This window comes from Copadichromis virginalis, linkage group LG1 (genome assembly GCF_057382275.1).
Source record: "Copadichromis virginalis isolate Kocher_CV1m ecotype Utaka linkage group LG1, C_Virginalis_male_GT1.1, whole genome shotgun sequence".
NCBI lineage: Eukaryota > Metazoa > Chordata > Actinopteri > Cichliformes > Cichlidae > Copadichromis > Copadichromis virginalis.
Window position 1 is genome coordinate 17,249,179 of NC_140618.1, and position 19,349 is coordinate 17,268,527.

At 38.7% G+C, this 19,349-nt stretch overlaps 1 protein-coding gene across 4 annotated transcripts in view; it reads left to right on the forward strand.

The window, feature by feature from the left end:
- Window positions 1-19,349, forward strand: part of LOC146718565 (homeodomain-interacting protein kinase 3-like) — a 48,542-nt gene that overhangs the window by 2,249 nt on the left and 26,944 nt on the right. For all 4 annotated transcript variants that reach the window (XM_085452857.1, XM_085452860.1, XM_085452858.1 and 1 more), the window contains exon 2: window positions 8,681-9,983. In XM_085452857.1, the coding sequence (XP_085308983.1) occupies window positions 8,681-9,983 (1,303 nt within the window). The remainder of the gene's footprint in view (window positions 1-8,680; window positions 9,984-19,349) is intronic.

Here is a 19,349-nt window from a genome sequence, read left to right on the forward strand (position 1 = left end):
GCAATTGGCCTCCTCTTTACTGGGAAAACAAGATGGCCACCACAGAGGTAACCTGCAGAACACTTTGTTACATTAGTGCTTCCTAGCATAAACAAAACGGAGTGATTGAGTGTGTACGTAAGAGACCACCATGACATGAAGAAGCTGTGATGTAGACTGAATTGCAGAAGTGTTGGGTGGTAACTGTGTGTTATCTCAAAAGTAAACATCTATTACAGCTCACAGGGGATAATTACCAGTGATCTGGTCAAAACCTTTATTTTATTTACATTTCAGTTGCTTTTGTTCAGAAAGTGGAGAGGTAAAATAACTCTCTTCTAGTCTATAATGGCTTAATGAGTGTAAGACCTTGTGGGTGGCTATGATAAACGATTACCTGATAGAAGTAAATTCTTATTTTTGTCAGTAGTATTTTCTTGTGTAACTTAGTTCACAAGATGCAATAAGGCAGTGGGTAATTTTTAAGAGAATGAATGAAATGAATGGAAAAAATGGGGGATTGCTCTGTAATTGACACCATAATGAATCTCTTCATTGTAATAGTTAACTATACTGCGCATTGCCTACTAACTGGAGCTATTTCAACAAGAAGACTGCTAAATGATAGTCATAAGTTCACAGTTGAGAAATCATGAGGTCACATGCTTTAGGAAATGGAGAGGCTTTTTATCTAATGAGCATACAAGATCAAGTTCACGAGACACAGCACCACACTGTGCTGTGAGGCTGTAGGCCTGCAATATAAAACAGCAATGACTGTTTAATTCTCAAGCTTATATGGCAAAAGCAGAAAGTTGGGTTGGTTCAAAGTAGGTGTTTTTATTTCCACAATGACCATCTGTATTTACCTTCATCATCTGATGAGAACATGTCTGTTTTTGTTTCATGCATAAACATTCATATTCTGGGTCCTGTTTGGTAAAAAGTAGCCATAACGAGTTTGTTCTTTAAAGTTGGTCTTAAGAATGAGAAATACTTTATTTATCTAATATTTGGGAAATTATTTTGTTACAACTGCCGGTAGCACATCTGACAAGAAATGCAACTACTTGAAAAATTTTTTTAAGCAACACTGTTGTTTAAACTTCGGTAGATCAAGATGGAGAAAAAAGACACAAGGGATTAAATGTTACCACTTTCTGCCAATTCATAATAAGTATAATTATTATCTGTTATTAGTCATCAGACTTGAATCGTGTGTTTTGAAGAGGACTGGTGTTTATGCTTGGTGTTACACTGTTCCCCACTAGAATAAAAAGTTTATATGGTTCAGTTTTGTTTAAAAACTGTAGCTGATTTAGTCAAATATTTATATATAAAAGGACTTCTGTTTTACAGATTTTTTTTTTCTTTGTTTGTTTGTTTTTGATTTTGGTACAGTAAGCAGAGCTTCCTAACAGAATGTTGGAATGATGTTTTGATATGCTATATGACAAACAGCCACACTAGAGGTCGGCGATATAGTCGTAAAATTATATTGCAATTTTTAAGAAAATTTGTGATATTTGTGACAATATAGGGAACAAAATTACTGAACTTTTTTTTATTAGAAATTTTAAGTAAGCGCATAAAAAGACTGCTTAACACTTATAACAATTATATAACAATATAAAGTAATTAAAATAAATATCCTTTTAACTTGCCAGGAGCCTGTACTTAATAATAATAATAATAATAATAATAAAACTAAAAAATATTTGCTATTTTAGATTGTGGGTCAAGCTTAAAGCTACTTAAAGCTCTATTTTTTTTCCACTGTGTAATTGCATCAGTAATTGCCAGCCACTGCTTGGTCTCTCTGTTGTATTGAGTGCTGTTATATTTGTTTATATTTGGGTCGCACATCATCAGCTGCTAGCATCTCCTCTGTCATAGCCTGGTTGTACTTGTTGGTGTGTTTTTGTCTAAAGTGGTGAAATGCGTTCATCGTGTCTTATCCAAACTTGTCTCATTGTTGTGTGCCCTAGGGAACGCAAATCCATGGCATTGCTATTAGGGTTGCAACGATTAGTCGACTAGTCACGATTACCTCAACTATTAAAATCGTCGACGACTAATATAGTCGACGTGTCGTTTGAAGCTTTGTGAGATCCCAAAAGACGCAGGAATAAGTAGTAGGATTTTAGAGTGTAATAATGGACTGAAACAGAAGATGGCAGCACTGCATGTGCAAGGATGCCAGCTGTCGTTAAACCTCGAAGAAGAAGCAGTGTCCGGTGTCGTATCTGTGTCCAAATTCAGGAATCGGATCCTCCTGTGCCCGCATTTGTAGGCGCCACAATGAAGACTGTCCAAATTCGAAGACTCAGACAAATGCGGCCTTCATTTCCCTAGATTTGAAGGATGGGTCGGGTGTATACTTCATGGCCCAACCTATCCCAGAATTCATAGCGCGGCCCTGCTCAATTTCCAGCAATGGCGGCAGCTAGTTAGTTTTAATATTACTCTTATTATTCTTTCTGGGTCACAAAATAAATGTTTAACATATTTTCAGGCGAGAATGTAGCTGTGCAACCCTCAAATATCTGCTCAGTTTATCAAGACACCACACTTACCCACCAGCTCGATAGCTAGCCGGGGTTCAAGGCTCACTAGAGCCCATGAGAACACCGGACTCCCAGCAAATCGTTTTCAAACCCACCGCCGTCTTTCGCTACTCAGGTTAAACATGATATATAAGTCACTTAGATAACTTAAAAATATTATTGTTTGGCTTTTTTCAGTATTTTATTTGTTCCTGAGTAAATCGGTTTGGCTGAGATTAAAGTTATACTTTTTACACAGCTGAATAAACGTCAAGCAGACAACTGATTATCAGAAGTGTGAGATGCTCGAGAATATACTGCGATGTCCTGTTATATTTTAGATAGCAAGAAGCAGATGGCCGAGTTTATTAAACTCCACCGAAACAACCTGCAAATTTCATTAAAATTTAATAAACTATCATCTTGTCTTTATTTTTAGTTAGCACATACCTTAAACACTTAAAGCTGTAAGCTAATGATAGTTATATAAGAGCAGATGCATGCTGGTGCAATAAGCTGTACGTTTTACGTCCAATGGATGCATGATCTGATTAGTTGACTAATTGCAAAAATAGTCGGTGACTAGTCAACTATCAAAATAATCGTTTGTGGCAGCCCTAATTGCTATAGCAACGATATCGCAATACAACATTTTTAAAGCACAGAAGAATTTATGCTGTTATTGTTGCTAATGGTGTGTGAACTGCCACAAATAGCGTGTATAGTTCCCAATTCTCTTCCTGCAGCACTTTTATGTTTACATGATTGTTGAGGTGTCCTAAGCTGCATCGTTATTAAAAAAAAAAAAGTCATTAGTGTCACTCGATGTTAAGCTGTACCATTTCTGTTCTTATCTGATTATAAAGAATAAAAATAATACTCAGGAGAGGAAATGATAGCTGTGGAAAAAAATATTGATGAACATCATGTTGGATGGCATTCATAGTAAAACAAATGTTTAAATTTACGTTTAAGTGAACACAGGGTTTTTGAAGATTAGTGCTTGTATATAGCCTTCATATTCAAAATCTGAAATTTAAAAAAAATTGTCATGTTGTTATCTTCTGCAAAACACTGACGGTCTTAATCTGTCATCTCACCTATTATGACTTCAGTCAGTACCATTTGTTCCTTTTGGCCAGCTGTCTAGTGTTTATTTTCTTTTCCATTTAATTTTGAGTAGCTCGGGGTCAAAAGTTTAAATGTGAGCAATTACTTAGCAGCTCATGCTTGCTGAAAAGTTTCTGCAGCTTTGAAGGATGTAATGTAATGCCACAGGAGGAGCGTCACAGCTGACCAGGGGAGTATCTGGATTCAGATGGTAATAATAGCAGCAGCTGCCATTTCTTGCCTTAGATCATTAGCCTTGACAACTAAGGCTGTCTGCTTTTACAGCCTTGTGGTATGCTCCTCCAACTTACTTTATATAGTGATTGTAATTTTGTAGGCATCCAAATTAAATCAATCTTAGTTTCCTTTGAAATCGAGTTCTAGATTGAAATTACTGGAAGCTCACATCCAAATCCAGACATCCTAATTGTTCAGTTGGGCTCCAAGTGCTGTCTCCTGTCTTGGGACTCCCATCAATTAATGTCTCAAATCACAATGCACAAAGCTGAAACTGAAAGTATAAGTATTTCATATGAGGGTCAGGAAGAATATTGTGATCATGCTGGCTAAACAGTGTAAAACTTGACTGAATAATGGTCTCAGAAATGTCAGTGGTGTTTTGTTTTTGTTTTTTGCTGTGAATCGCTACATTGTATGTTTAGTGGTTGCATGTGGTTACATTTGGAATACTTGCATAGTTGTTAAACAAACAGTGGAAACACGGAGGTCATCCTTTTGTAATGTTGTCCACTTCTGTACAGGATTCATAAAAATGGAGCTCAAAGATGGGTTCGATAAGAGTAAGAATTGATCTACCAATGCATTTTTCATTGTGTTGGGAAGTATTTGGTTACACAGGTGACTAATAGGAAGTGTTCATAAATTGACATTAGTCTTGAGTTTGAACTTCAAGTATCTTGCAGTTAGTTTGGGTGTGTCACTTGTGCTTTTGACCCCCTGGAAACTTGAGCCCTGTGTGCAGAAACAACTCTGAAACAGTAATTGTAAATAAACTAACCTGCGTATCTGGGACAGATCAGTATATGTGTAAAAGCAAATAAAATATAGACCTAGTGTGGTTGATGAATAGAGAAAAAATAATATAGTATTTTTGCAAGTGCTAAAGTAAGTCTTGGAGGTCTCACCTGGGATACTTTAAATCGCGTTAACAACATTAAGCCCCCGATTACGTTACAGCGACACGACTAAGACTGTCCAAATTCAAAGACGCCAACAAATGTGGCCGAGAAATGCGGCCTTCATTTCCCCAGATTTGAAGGATGGGTCGGGTGTATACTTTGTGGCCCAACCTATCCCAGAATTCATAGCACGGCCCTGCTATGAATGTTGTTGTTTCCAACAATGGCGGCAGCTAGTTAGTTTTAATATTACTCTTATTATTCTTTCTGGGTCACAAAATAAACGTTTAAAATATTTTCAGGCGAGAATGTAGCTGTGTAAACTTCAAATATCTGCTCAGTTTATCAAGACACCACATATTTTCAAAAGCGCTCTGACGTTTTCGGAGGCGTCTGTTACCCACCAGCTCTATAGCTAGCCGGGGTTCAAGGCTCACTAGAGCCCATGAGAACACCAGACTCCCGGCAAATCGTTTTCAAACCCACCGCCGTCTATCGCTACTCGGGTTAAACATGATATATAAGTCACTTAGATAACTTAAAAATATTATTGTTTGGCTTTTTTCAGTATTTTATTTGTTCCTGAGTAAATCGGTTTGGCTGAGATTAAAGTTATACTTTTTACACAGCTGAATAAACGTCAAGCAGACAACTGATTATCAGAAGTGTGAGATGCTTGAGAATTTACTCCAGTGTCCTGTTATATTTTAGATAGCAAGGAGTAGATGGCTGAGTTTTTTAAACTCCACCGAAACATTCTGCAAATTTCATTAAAATTTAATAAACTATCATCTTGTCTTTATTTTTAGTTAGCACTAAAAATTAGGGCTGCTCAATTAATCGAATTTTAATCACGATTACGATCTGGGCTTTCAACGATCATTAAAAATGACTGAGCCGATTATTAGCCCCTCCCTCATGCTTTATTCTCACGCTGCTCCGTGTGGCAAATCGAGCGCACCTCTCTGCATTTCGAACACGGGTCACAACAATTAAGAGGACCCGAGGGAAGCTCGGAAAGCTAAGCAGAAGTTATTTGGAGAGGAGAGGTTAAAAAAAAAAAAAAAAAAACTTCAGTGGTGTGGAAACATTATGGGTTCGCGGAGTCAGACGTGGATCAAGTAGACACAGTGTGTAAACTTTGCTACGGTGTCGTAGCTGCACCACAGAGCAACACTGCAAAGTTCACTAAACATAGATGTTTACATTTTTCATTTATTTTTTTATATTGCAAACATTTGCACTGTTATCAGTATTTGCACACTAATTTATATTATTTTTTAAAGTCATTATTCAATACATTGTTATTGTTAACCCTTCAAGCCGGTCAGAGCGGTTTTGCTAACTATTTTTAAATCCCTGTAGAACCGGAACCGCGTAAGCTAGCGCAATAATTTTTTTTGCATATGAAACCAGAGGAGTTGTACTTGCATCTTATGCCATCGGCTTGTCCTCTGTCACGGTTTCCTTCCACATAAAGCTTTGCAAAAATTGCATAAAAAGCGCTTGCAGGAACAAAAACATAATATTCCAGAAACACGCTTTGCCGATCCGATCAGCTGTTCCTAACACTTCCCACATTGAAACAGACGTCAGCGCGAACTATCGCATGTCCGCCATTTCCTGCCCGAAACCGGAAGTGACGCCTTAAAGTATAGGCCTTAAAAGCCTATACTGGTGTTTTTATAAGTCATATTTGACTTTTCTGAATAGTTGCTGGGATGCTTAGAACTCGAATTACACTGCTGGAAATAGCATGTGCATCAAAATAAACTGTTTTCTTTGCAAATTTGCATCATAGGATTGTTTTTTTGTTTTTCCCGCAGTATATAAAAATTGCTTTATCTCCAAAATAAAACTATGAAGACACTCAAAATAAATTTCCTGTTGTTATTTTTTGCAACTTTTTTGTATTTAAAGTTTTGAGGGATAAACCTCTTAAATTTTTCCAAGTAGAAATATATGTAAAAACAAAACAAACGATTTTCAATTTTTTTGTAGTTTATTGCACTTTTTTGCAATTAATGTAGTTACTATTGACTTAATGCATACATATTATTAAAATAAAATAAATATTAAAATATGGGCTATAACAGTTGTATTGATGTATAGCAACTTGAAATGCTCCCACAAATGACACTACAACAAAAAAAAAATAATATGAGCTCTGGTGGACTTGGTTCTATGGTAGGTCTTAAAGGGTTAAATAAATATCGTCAAATAATCGAGATCTCAATTTCAGTGAAAATAATCGTGATTATCATTTTTGCCATAATCGAGCAGCCCTACCTTAAACACTTAAAGCTGTAAGCTAATGATAGTTATATAAGAGCAGATGCATGCTGGTGCAATAAGCTGTACGTTTTACGTCCAATGGATGCATGATCTGATTAGTCGACTAATCGCAAAAATAATCGGTGACTAGTCGACTATCAAAATAATTGTTAACAACATTAAACAATGATTATATAATTACAGCTTCTTAACTTTAACCTACCCAAGTCTAATGAACACCATTACAAGTTCATTTTGGTTTGAAGTCTAAAAGTAGAGTCCTTATGTCACTTCTTTTACAGTGGATCTCAGGACACTTGCTTTTTGGACTCTTATTGTTGTTATCTTTTTCTTTCTTTTTTTCTATTGAGCCCTATTTGGGATAAATGTGATAAAGTGCTTCTTACTAAAAAGACGGTAAATGGTCCCACCAAATAGAAACGCAAGTTGTGATTGTGCAGAGAGCTGCCAACAGAATAGGTTGACCTTATCGCGTTGCTCAGAATAGAGTCAGAGGGATGGCGCACAGTGCTAGTGTTATCACAACAACACAAGTAGGCTTTCCATCAGGGATATTTATTTAAGGAGATATTACAGAGGGACCAAACAGCCCATACCTGTCTAAGCTGTGTACACTTCTTGTTTTTTGATTGATCTTTTTCAGTTAGTTGGAGATAAGACATTAAGAGTAACAGTGCTCCTGTTTAGCATTTAGAGCATTTAATAATATTTGTCCAATTTTGTATTTAGATGAACATGCTTCTTTTAAATGTAGTGTCAATAGAAGTATTAAAGTCTTTGGAGTCCAGAAGCATGCATCTCAATCAATGTGGTCCAACATGAAAGTAGGTCATGGGGGTGCAGCATGTTAGAGGTAACTAGAATTCTGAAATTTGTTATACTTTTTACTCTTTGTTTCTTTTTCCACATAGTTTAGTTTCAGAATATTTTAACTATGCAGGTTTCTGTGAGTTCTAAGTGCTTTACCCTCACTCACAAACATACACAAATGATGGGGGAAAAAAAGAATAAGCCACTCTTAGACAATTGGACATGTGGGATTGATGTTGCTATATAACTTTATTCTTATGTTTATCTGTCTCTCAAACTCGCTCCCTCTCCATTGGTTGCCTAGAGACCTGCAGTAGGATGCATGGAAATGGCAGGAAAAGGTCCGGCAAACCTTTGAGAAGTTAGTCATCTGCTATGTGGAGGTGTTGGTGGGATAGTGCAGAACGGTGAAGGTGTTCTGATGTCGTCCACTACAACAATCTTTCTCTGAACCGTATAACATATGTGGATGTGGTCATGGGTGGGTTGTTGTTAGTGGTGAACAACTCATTGCACTGTCATCAAGGAGGGGTGAGACAACAGCAAAATTAGACTGGTGCCATGGGTCAGTTTTTGTGCACTCAAAGTAAGTTAGTCTAGCCCTTGACCAAGCAAAGAGAAAAATGCTCTGGGAAATTTGGCATGTATTTTCTTTTTTTTTTTTTCTTTTTTTTTTTGACAGATTCTAAAGTTGAGTTCAAGTGTGCTTAATTGCTCTTTTTTTGTGGTAACATGACAAAAATGGACAACATTATTTGCTGTGGATCTAATTAAATTCTTTCTATTCTTTGTTCTCCACAGGTATGGCCTCACAAGTCTTGGTCTACCCACCACACGTTTATCAAACCCAGACAAGTGCCTTTAGCAGTGTGAAGAAACTCAAAGTTGAGCCCAGCAGCTGTGTGTACCATGAGAGGGCACACCCACGGACTTTTCTGAACAGCAGAACCTTTGGCATTGTGCATCCAACGAAACAAGCCCACTCGTTTGTGAACCGAGACTTGGCAGTGGGCCTGAAAGTGCGTGGAAGACAAGAGTACCCGGTGCAGACGGTCGTGGTGCGTGGTGTACAGAGACAACAGTCCGGTAAAAGAGGTGGTGGAGCACCAGGCCCATTTGTGGCCCAGCAGCAAAGAGAAGCAGGGGTTGTCCAGTCACAGGACAAGGAGCAGCAACAGCAGCAGACAGACATAGCAAGTGGGAGCAGCAGTGGAGCAACAGGGGCAGGAGGAGGAGGAAGGGGAGAGGGTGGTGAGGGAGGTGAAGAGGAAGAGGGCGACAGAGAAGAGAACTGTGGAGGTTTGAACTCAGCTGACAGCTCTCAGCGATGTGGGCTGAAACGTAAAAGTGAGGAGCTGGATAACCGAAGGAGCACCATGCAGATTGTGGAGGAACTGTCAATGTTGCCTGCCATGTTGCAAACGACGACTGTGGGGAACGCAGCCATGACAGCCCCAGCGGCTGTGGGGGCTGGAGCGGGCCCCTCCAAACAGGGTGTAGGGCATGGGGCTGTAGGGGCAGCAGGAGGGACGGGAGGAGTGGATGGAGACTATCAGGTTGTGCAGCATGAAGTCCTCTGTTCCATGAAGAATACTTATGAAGTGCTGGATTTCTTGGGGCGTGGCACATTTGGTCAGGTAGTGAAGTGCTGGAAGAGGGGCACAGGTGAGGTAGTGGCTGTCAAGATCCTGAAAAATCACCCTTCATATGCAAGGCAGGGTCAAATTGAAGTTGGCATCCTTGCTCGTCTGAGTGGAGAGAATGCAGATGAGCACAACCTGGTGCGAGCCTTTGAATGCTTTCAGCACCGCAGTCACACCTGCCTGGTATTTGAGATGCTTGAACGGAACCTGTATGATTTCCTGAAGCAAAATAAGTTCAGCCCACTGCCCCTGAAAGTGATCAGACCTGTGCTACAACAGGTAGCTACAGCTCTGAAAAAGTTAAAAAGCATGGGTCTGATTCATGCAGATCTTAAACCAGAGAACATAATGCTGGTGGACCCAGTGAGGCAACCCTACAGGGTGAAGGTGATAGACTTTGGCTCAGCCAGTCACGTGTCCAAAGCAGTGTGTTCCACGTACCTCCAGTCTCGGTACTATAGGTGAGTACAGATATGAATGACAAGATTGTATTTGTTTTTTCATTTTTTTTAATGGGTTCGGTATTAGTTCAGTGCAGTCTTGTACTCTGTATCCATCCCAGCATAATTAGTTTAAAAATGTCTTTTCTCAAGAAAAACAAGGAAATGTCTCCCTACTGCACAACATCCTGTGTATTTAGGAGGCACATACCATAGACTGTGAAAAATTTAAAAATGTGACCCTGCAGTGTTTACTAACAGACTACAAGCTAACTGCTCATCTTCCTGGTGCCACTGAAAAATATGTAAGATGTGGAAAAAAAAGACTTTAAATCAAGTTTTAAAAAAAAGTGTCTTTGTGAACAAAGATCCACCCTGCAAGAATGCAGGGTGGATCTTTGGATTTAAAAGTTAAGAGGATTAAATATATTATGTTACAGAAAACAAAGGCAAAAGCAAACATTTAAAGATTGATATTATGTGTGCATGTAGATTAAGTAAAGAAAGGTAATGACAGAAGTTGGTGAATGCCATGCCAGAGGCTAATGGGGTTTCTCTTACAGGGCTGTGTATAAGATGCAAAGTAGATGTAATGTCTTTTGTTTATGCAGGAAAAAGATCTGGGCTTCTGATAATCTTTGGCATGCAATAAAAAAACAAACAAACAGTGAGACAAATTACTTTTGGCATTATGTTATGAATGCTTTGGTTTGAATAGAAAAACAGGCCTGAAGTGATATCAACTGCTGTGTAAGTCAGGAGTGTCCTAGTTCACTGTTTGGTTTCTGTCTTTCTTGTATAGGAACCTTGAAATGATAAGAGGATATAAATTAGTCTTTTCATACTAATAGGTTCTCAGATGTCAATTATTTGCAATAGCTTGCGTATATATTTCATAAAGACAACTTTCCCATTGAGACTCAATGTTTCATTTACAAGAGACCCATTTCAGAGAAACATTAAAATTACATCAACAATAACAGTATTCTGTACATATGCTTTTAACAACAAGATATTTTTAACTAATATTGTAATTGGGGGATTTGTTTAGCCCAACCACACGAAATTTTATATTGTGTTTGAGATTGGGGGTAGAGGGGAAAAAACGTTCAGTCTAGTGACCCTGTTTAAAACATCTTTTTTGACTTAAAGGCTGTGGGCAAATGATCAAAATGTAAGGTCTTATGGGCAAGTCAAAGAAAGAGGAAATGGGTGAAGTAAATGTGATACATGAGTTTAAGACAAATCCTTATGTAATTGTTAAGCTCTGCTAACACAGCTCACATATCACAAACAAATGGAGACAGTCTGTGACTGTCACTTTCTCACTACTGGAAACAATGGCTGTATCCCAATTCAGGGTCTGCAGCCTTAAAGTACGCAGCCTTAACAGTCCACAAGGGCCGCGTACTCAAAGACCGCTAAGGCCGGAAGTGAGAGGCTTGTGAAATGGGACGGTCAAGCCTCCGTCGCGCTGCTCAGGTTGCCTAGCAACCATGACACTAACAGCTGGAAACGTTTCATACAGCTTTGTTTGAAAGAAATGAAGGAGAAAATCTTTTGTTCATTTGTTTGTTTGTTTCTACATGAGCTTTGATTTGATAAGTATCTGAGATAGGGCTGCCACGATTAGTCAACTAGTCACGATTACGTCGACTATTAAAATCGTCGACGACTAATTTAATAGTCGACGCGTCGTTTGAAGCTTTGTAAGATCACAAAGGACGCAGGAATGAGTAGTAGGATTTAAGAGTGTAATAACGGACTGAAACAGAAGATGGCAGCACTGCATGTACAAGGATGCCAGCTGCCGTTAAACCCCGAAGAAGAAGAAGCTGTGTCCCAGAATTCATAGCGCAGCCCAGTGCAGTTGTCAACAATGGCGGCAGCTAGTTAGTTTTAACTTTACTCTTATTATTCTTTCTGGGTCACAAAATAAACGTTTAACATATTTTCAGGCGAGAATGTAGCTGTGTAAACCTCAAATATCTGCTCAGTTTATCAAGACACCACGTATTTTCAAAAGCGCTCCGACGTTTTCGGAGACGTCTGTTACCCACTAGCTCGTTAGCTAGGCGGGGGCAAGGCTAACTAGAGCCGTGAGAACACCGGACTCCCGGCAAATCGTTTTCAAACCCACCGCCGTCTTTCGCTAGTCAGGTTAAACATATATATAAGTCACTTAGATAACTTAAAAATGTTATTGTTTGGCTTTCTTTAGTATTTTATTTGTTCCTGAGTAAATCGGTTTGGCTGAGATTAAAGTTATAGTTTTTGCACAGCTAAAACTGTCAAGCAGACAGCTGATTATCAGAAGTGTGAGACGCTGGAGAATATACTCCGGTGTCCTGTTATATTTTAGAAAGCAAGGAGTTTATTAAACTTCACCGAAACAATCTGCAAATTTCATTAAAAATTAATAAACTACCATCTTGTCTTTATTTTTAGTTAGCACAAACACTTCAAGCTGTAAGCTAATGATAGTTATATAAGACCAGATGCTGCTGGTGCAATAAGCTGTACGCTGTATGTCCAATGGATGATGATCTGATTAGTCGACTAATCGCAAAAATAATCGGTGACTAGTCGACTATCAAAATAATCGTTTGTGGCAGCCCTAATCTGAGACTGAGACCATGGGACTGTGAAATCATGATTATTGGGCTTCACTTCTGTACTGGGCCCTATTTCAGGAAGCCGGTTTAGAAAACTAAAAATGAAAAACGATACTCAGGGTTGAGTAACCCCGAACTGTCCAACTCGGAATATTCGGTTTCAGAAAGGCTGATAACAATTAGTTCAGTCAACGCAGAGTTGCTTTAACCCCAAATTAAGAGCGCGCACGAGGATACATAAAGCCCTGATTAGTGGAGCACAGATTAAGCGAGTCACCATGGAGACTGAGGGAAAGAAGGCGCGGTCAATGTATCTTACAGCGCTTGAGGCCGAAATTCTGATGGCAGCATATGCCAATAACATGCAAATTCCGCGGAAAAAAAGTAACACAGCCTCAGCTGCAAAAGAACATAGCCGACAGAGTCAATGCGTGAGTGTTAATTTAAACATTGATCTAGGGATTTCCACCCATTTAACACGTTATTTTATTATATTTTATTTTTTATTTTATACATTTTATTTTATGATGTGATGTGAGCGCAGGTGCAACCCAACAGCCCCCAAACGTTCCTGGCAGCAAGTAAAAATGAAATATAAAAATATAGTCCAAACAGGTAAGGTGTAATTGTATTATGAGCCATAGTGCTTGGTCTGTTTGTCCGATGTAAATCAATTGCAGTTAGAGGCTACATTAATTTCCCCTCTGTAAGCACTTATTGAAATTATCTGAGCACATTACAAGTACATATTTGCTTACTCTGTATGCTCAAATGTGACCCGTTATAGCCAACAGAAAAAAAAGCGGAGGCCTGGAAAACAGGTGGGGGTCCTCCACCGCCACCACTCACAGAGGCTGAGCAGTTGGCTTCCACATTTGTGATAATGTTGGCAGCATCACATATGATCTTCACAGTGCAGAGAACACAAATTAGCATCCATTACTATAATGAAATAATTTGTTAGTTTGAAATGCTACAGGGAACTATGTACCTGTACATTAATGCTGTGGAAAGACTTCCTGTTCACATAGTCTCCTTCATTTACTGAAGGAGCAATGATTGGAATGTGAGTGCCATCTATACAGCCAATCACGCCTGGGAACCGTGAAAATAAATGTAAAATTTAAGTAGTAGTTCAAATATCACCACATCATGAATTAAGTTTCGTTCATCCTGATACCTGCAATTTTGTGGAATCCCTCTTTGATAAATCTTGTGGGTCTATGACCGGGGAACACCACAAACGAGTACAGGAGACGTTTCAGTGCAACTGTAACATTCCTGACTGCCCGACAGACGGTAGCCTTGGAAATGTGCTCAGCATCACCAATATTATACAGAAAGCTCCCGTTTGCAAAAAACCGAAGTGCAATACAAATAATATGTAATGAACTGAGAGCATGTCCGCGATGTGTCACATGAGCAATATTAGGCCTGAGGATGTTATTCAAATAAATTCTAGATTGTGCTGAAAAACGGTAACGTTCACACAGGAAATCATCAGGAAATGATAAAATGACCGAACGCGCTCTAATCACTCTCTCCCGGCGGAGAGCTTTGCGGAGAATTTGGGCTTCAACATCTACTGGCTCTTCAAGTAAGGAGCACGCCATGTCTGACACTTCCTACAGTCAGGTTTCTGACAAAGAGGCGGAGAACGTCAGGGTTAGTTGAAGTAAACCTGCTAGGGGGCAGGTTAGCTTCACGGAGTGTGTCGTCATAGTAACTCACTCAGAATTAATCTAAACTCGCTTTGTGAAACTGAAAACCCAGAGTTTTCGTTAACTCAGGGTATACTTACTCAGAGTTTGCACTAAACCGGCTTCCTGAAATAGGGCCCAGAACAGTCATTTATGATTAGCTAGTAAATAACAATTAGCTAATGTTGTTCATGAGACTAAAGTCATCTCACTTTGGTAATGTAAATATAATATGGCCAATATTAAAGTTATAATTTCAATCATTATTAGTTATTACAGCAGTGAATGAACTCTGTTTCAAATACTGAGCTTCAGTAAAGATTCAAGCTGCATTTATTCATAATATTTATATTTCCTGTCACCTTAAATCTTCACTCAAAGACAGGTTTCTTTGACACTGTATATATAACTGTGTTATATATATGAAAGACAAATATTGTTCTTTTAATATGTTGGCATTGCTAAATTTGTCTCAGTGCTTACTTTAAATATCCATAAAATCATCACATTCTCTGTAAGACTAACGTCAACTATTGAACGGCGTATATTTTAAAGTAAAGGCTAACGAAGTTGGTACAAACATCGCTAATGTCACATAACTTTGCCGACATGTGGCCAACAGTAATGTTTTAATGTTCTTTGTTATTAAACATTCGCACATAAATAAGTAACATAATATTCAGTAGGGCTGCTCAATTAATCGAATTTTAATCACGATTACGATCTGGGCTTTCAACGATCATTAAAAATGACTGAGCCGATTATTAGCCCCTCCCTCATTTATCCGCGACACCTTAAAGGCCGGTCCGTGAAAATATTGTCGGGCATAAACCGGTCCGTGGCGCAAAAAAGGTTGGAGACCGCTGATTAAGAGGACCCGAGGGAAGCTCGGAAAGCTAAGCAGAAGTTATTTGGAGAGTGACTGCCGTTGGTTGAAAAGAGAGTTTAAAAAAAAAAAAACTTCAGTGGTGTTGCACACTATTTTATATTATTTTTTTAAAGTCATTGTTAACCCTTTAAAGCCGGTCAGAGCTGCATGCTCCGTTTTGCGTAACTATTGTTAAATCCCTGTAGAACCTGAACCGTGTAAGCTAGCGCAATAATTTGTTTTGCATATGAAACCGGAGGAGTTGTACTTACATCTTATGCCATCAGCTTGTCCTCGGTCACGGTTTCGTTCCACATATAGCTTTGCAAAAATTGCATAAAAAGCGCTTGCAGGAACAAAAACATAATATTCCAGAAACACGCTTTGCCGTTCCTATCAGCTGTTCGTAACACTTCCCACAGTGAAATGATGCACATGCTGTTTTCTTTGCAAATTTGCATCATAGGATTGTTTTTTGTTTTTCCTGCAGTATATAAAAATTGCTGTATCTCCAAAATAAAACTATGAAGACACTCAAAATAAATTTCCTGTGGTGGGAAACTATTTTTTGCAACTTTATTGTATTTAAAGTTTTGAGGGATAAACCTCTTAAATTTCTCCAAGTAGAAATATATGTAAACAAAACAAAAGCGATTTTCAATTTTTTTTGTAGTTTATTGCACTTTTTTGCAATTTATGTAATTACTATGGACTTAATGCATACATATTATTAAAATATGGGCTATAACAGTTGTATTGATGTATAGCAACTTGAAATGCTCCCACAAATGGCACTACAGCATGTAAAAAAAATAATATAAGCTCTGGTGGACTTGGTTCTATAGTAGGTCTTAAAGGGTTAAATAAATATCGTCAAATAATCGTGATCTCAATTTCAGTGAAAATAATCGTGATTATCATTTTTGCCATAATCGAGCAGCCCTAATATTCAGTACTTACTTTTAAAAGTTTACTCTTCGGCCACCCCTCTTCTGCCGTTTTTTTTTTTTTTTTTCCTCCCCCCGGCAAAATTATCCACACCCACCGCCGCGTTATTCATTCTGGGATATGTTGGGCCACGAAGTCTATACCGCCACATCCTTAAAATTCAGTGACATGAAGGATGCATTTGAGGGCCGCATTTCGAGCAGCCTTTGAATTGGGACAGCCTTCGTCCCGTCGCTGTGACATCGTCAGTCTACTGCCAAGAGGCGCCATCATCAATGTAAATACAGAACACACTTAAGAATAGGAGTGATAGATATAACATAACATCATCTGTCAAACACGGTGGAAGCAGTGTTATGTAATGGGCATCAATAGCTGCCAATGGTACTGGGTAATTGGTGTTTCTTGCTAAGTTTCAGACAAATACTGCAAAACCGATTGGATGGCACTTTGTCACAGTGCAAATAGAGTATGACCCAAAAGCAATAACATTTCGAACCAACAAAGCATGATTTTTAGTTAAAAAAGACAAAACAGAAGTAAGACCCACAAACCAGCAGCAGCTGAAAGTGGCTGAAGGAAATGACCAGCAGAACATCTGAAGGGAGGAAGCATTTTAAAAGGGCCTTGGGTTGTAGACTTCAAGCATTCATAAGGATTTTCATGTAAATATTAAAAACAAGCTTCATATTTAAAATGTTAGCTTTAAAATGTTTAAAATGATCATACTTTGATAATTTGAATAAAAACTGAAAGTCTGCACTTCAGTCACATTTAGAATTGTTGTTTTTAAAAATTCACTGTAGTTGTACAGAAATGAGGTTTCAAAAAATGATGCGTTACTGTTTAAAAACTTGAGAACTACACTTTATCAGAGCAGTTGTCTATTCAAATGGAAAGACTGAGATATGAAGGGCTTCATACTCTTGGTGCTTCTAACTTGGTTTCTTTGCCTGGGACGGTTGAGGATTTATGAGCCACATTCAGAACTGGCTATTATAGTGAGCAGCTTTTGCATAGAATTTGAATAATTGTCCCTGCCTGCACATTCAGACAGTGGAACAGTGTGCATTGCAGGCAATTCTGTACTTTGAATAAAATGGATGCAAATAGTATTTGATAGCTGTATTCATTTGCTTTTACTGTAGATTGTTCTTTAGTGTCTAAAGTGAGAACTTGGCAATTACTTTGACCAATTCCCTGCTCATTGTTTTATGGGAACTGTGGAAAATACTTGCTAATTGCAATTATTCCTTGTATACTCCTTTCATTCCAGGAACTCATCAGGCTTTTGTGTGAATGTTGTTGCGATGCATATACACTTCATTTCAGGAACTTGTTAAAAATAAAAGTGTCAAGGTTCTAGAAACCAGTCTCACCACTTTAATGGTTGCTTGGAAATAATTGCTGCATGTACAGCAAGCCAAGAAAAATACCCATTACTATGATAATGTGTAGATATGCCTGCAACTACACAGCTGAAAGTGTGACTTAGTAACATGTTTGGCTCATATATTTGCTGGTTCTGCTGTTTATTTTTTGTGGACAGAGGTATGACGTAGCACAGGAAATGGTGACCGAAAAAAAATAAAATAAACCGAGAAACCAAGCTATGCATAAAAACAGCCAAGCAGTGACGCAATTAAGAACTGGACTTTCCAATATTTCCATTATTTGTCATCTTAAGCACGGTGGCACGGTGGTTAGCACTGTTGCCGCACAGCAAGAAGGTCCTGAGTTCAATTCCACCATCAGGCCGGGTTCTTTCTGTGTGGAGTTTGCATGTTCTCCCCGTGTTTGCGTGGGTTCTCTCCGGGTACTCCGGCTTCCTCCCACCGTCCAAAGACATGCAACTTGTGGGGATAGGTTAATTGATTAATCCAAATTGTCACTAGGTGTGAATGTGCGAGTGAATGTGAGCGTGAATGGTTGTCTGTCCCTATGTGTTAGCCCTGCGACAGACTGGCGACCTGTCCAGGGTGTACCCCGCCTTTCGCCCTATGACAGCTGGGATAGGCTCCAGCGCCCCCCGCGACCCTGAAAAGGATAAGCGGAAGCGAATGGATGGATGGATGGATGTCATCTTAACTTCACTGTCTCTCAAAACTGTCTGAAAACAATTTCTGATGCATGAATTTCAATTCTTGCATTTTTTTCATCACAAATACTCATTTAGCAAACCTCTTGGCTGTGAGGGGGAAAAACCCCACTTAGCAGCTGTGAGCTGGCCAGTCAGCCAACAAAATTTGTGATTTGGAGCAAAATGTATGCTTTCATGAGTTATACAATTCTTATTAATTTCTAATTCTAGCCTTTCCTTCCAAAGTCATAACCGAGCTATAACTGTTTTTGTTTTTCCTCCACACTTTACTCTTTCCATCAATTTGATGGAGGCTGGCTTTTGTCCTATCATTTCTGTTCCTCAGCTCTTTTGGATTCTTTGTATGCTGTTGGAAAGTAACGTCAGGCCTTTCTGTTTTTGTTGTTTTCCTATTTTCCATGTACCTTCTTTTAGAATGCACAACTGTTGAGCTTTGATCAATATTTGATGTCCCATCTTTATCTATCTTTAACATCTATTCTAAGATTTGTCAAACTGTAGCAGACAGGTTTTTTTTTTTTTTTTTTTTTTTTTTTTTTTTTTTTTTTGGGACTATATTAACATTTTATTAATTTTTTTTTTACCTATGTTTGATTTCATTCTCCTGTTACAGCAAAATTGTTGGAATGACAACAGACTAATGAAGTGAAATATCTATTGTAACTCTGTCGTCCCTCTGTAGTTTACCCCTGTGGGACAAGAGTATGCGAAGCACACTGTGGGGAAACTGCGTTGCTGAGGGTGAAATTGGAGGGTTGCTAAAAATAGCTCATGGGATGCTGGCCAGTGTGCTTTGACTTCTATAGATGGTGATGCACATAGGCAGCCAGAATGAAATAAGGACAGCTTGAAATACTAGAGAACTCTGACTTACTTGTTCAAGGTCAACTAGCTCGACAATGTCAGCTGTTTTGATTCCCATATGTCGATGCACGTTTCTGTGTTCGCTGTGCTGAATGTTTAGTTCACCTTTCTGAGACAGGAGATGGTGGACACCTCAAATCTATCACCCACTCTTACCAATAAGTTTGACAGCTACACTGACTGCTGCCACAATTTACAAGCATTTGGCCGTTGGCCACTTGTAATTTGCCACTCCAGTTTGCATAGTCAGCAAAGCTGGAGTGCTCACAGCTCCAGGGTAGAATTGACATC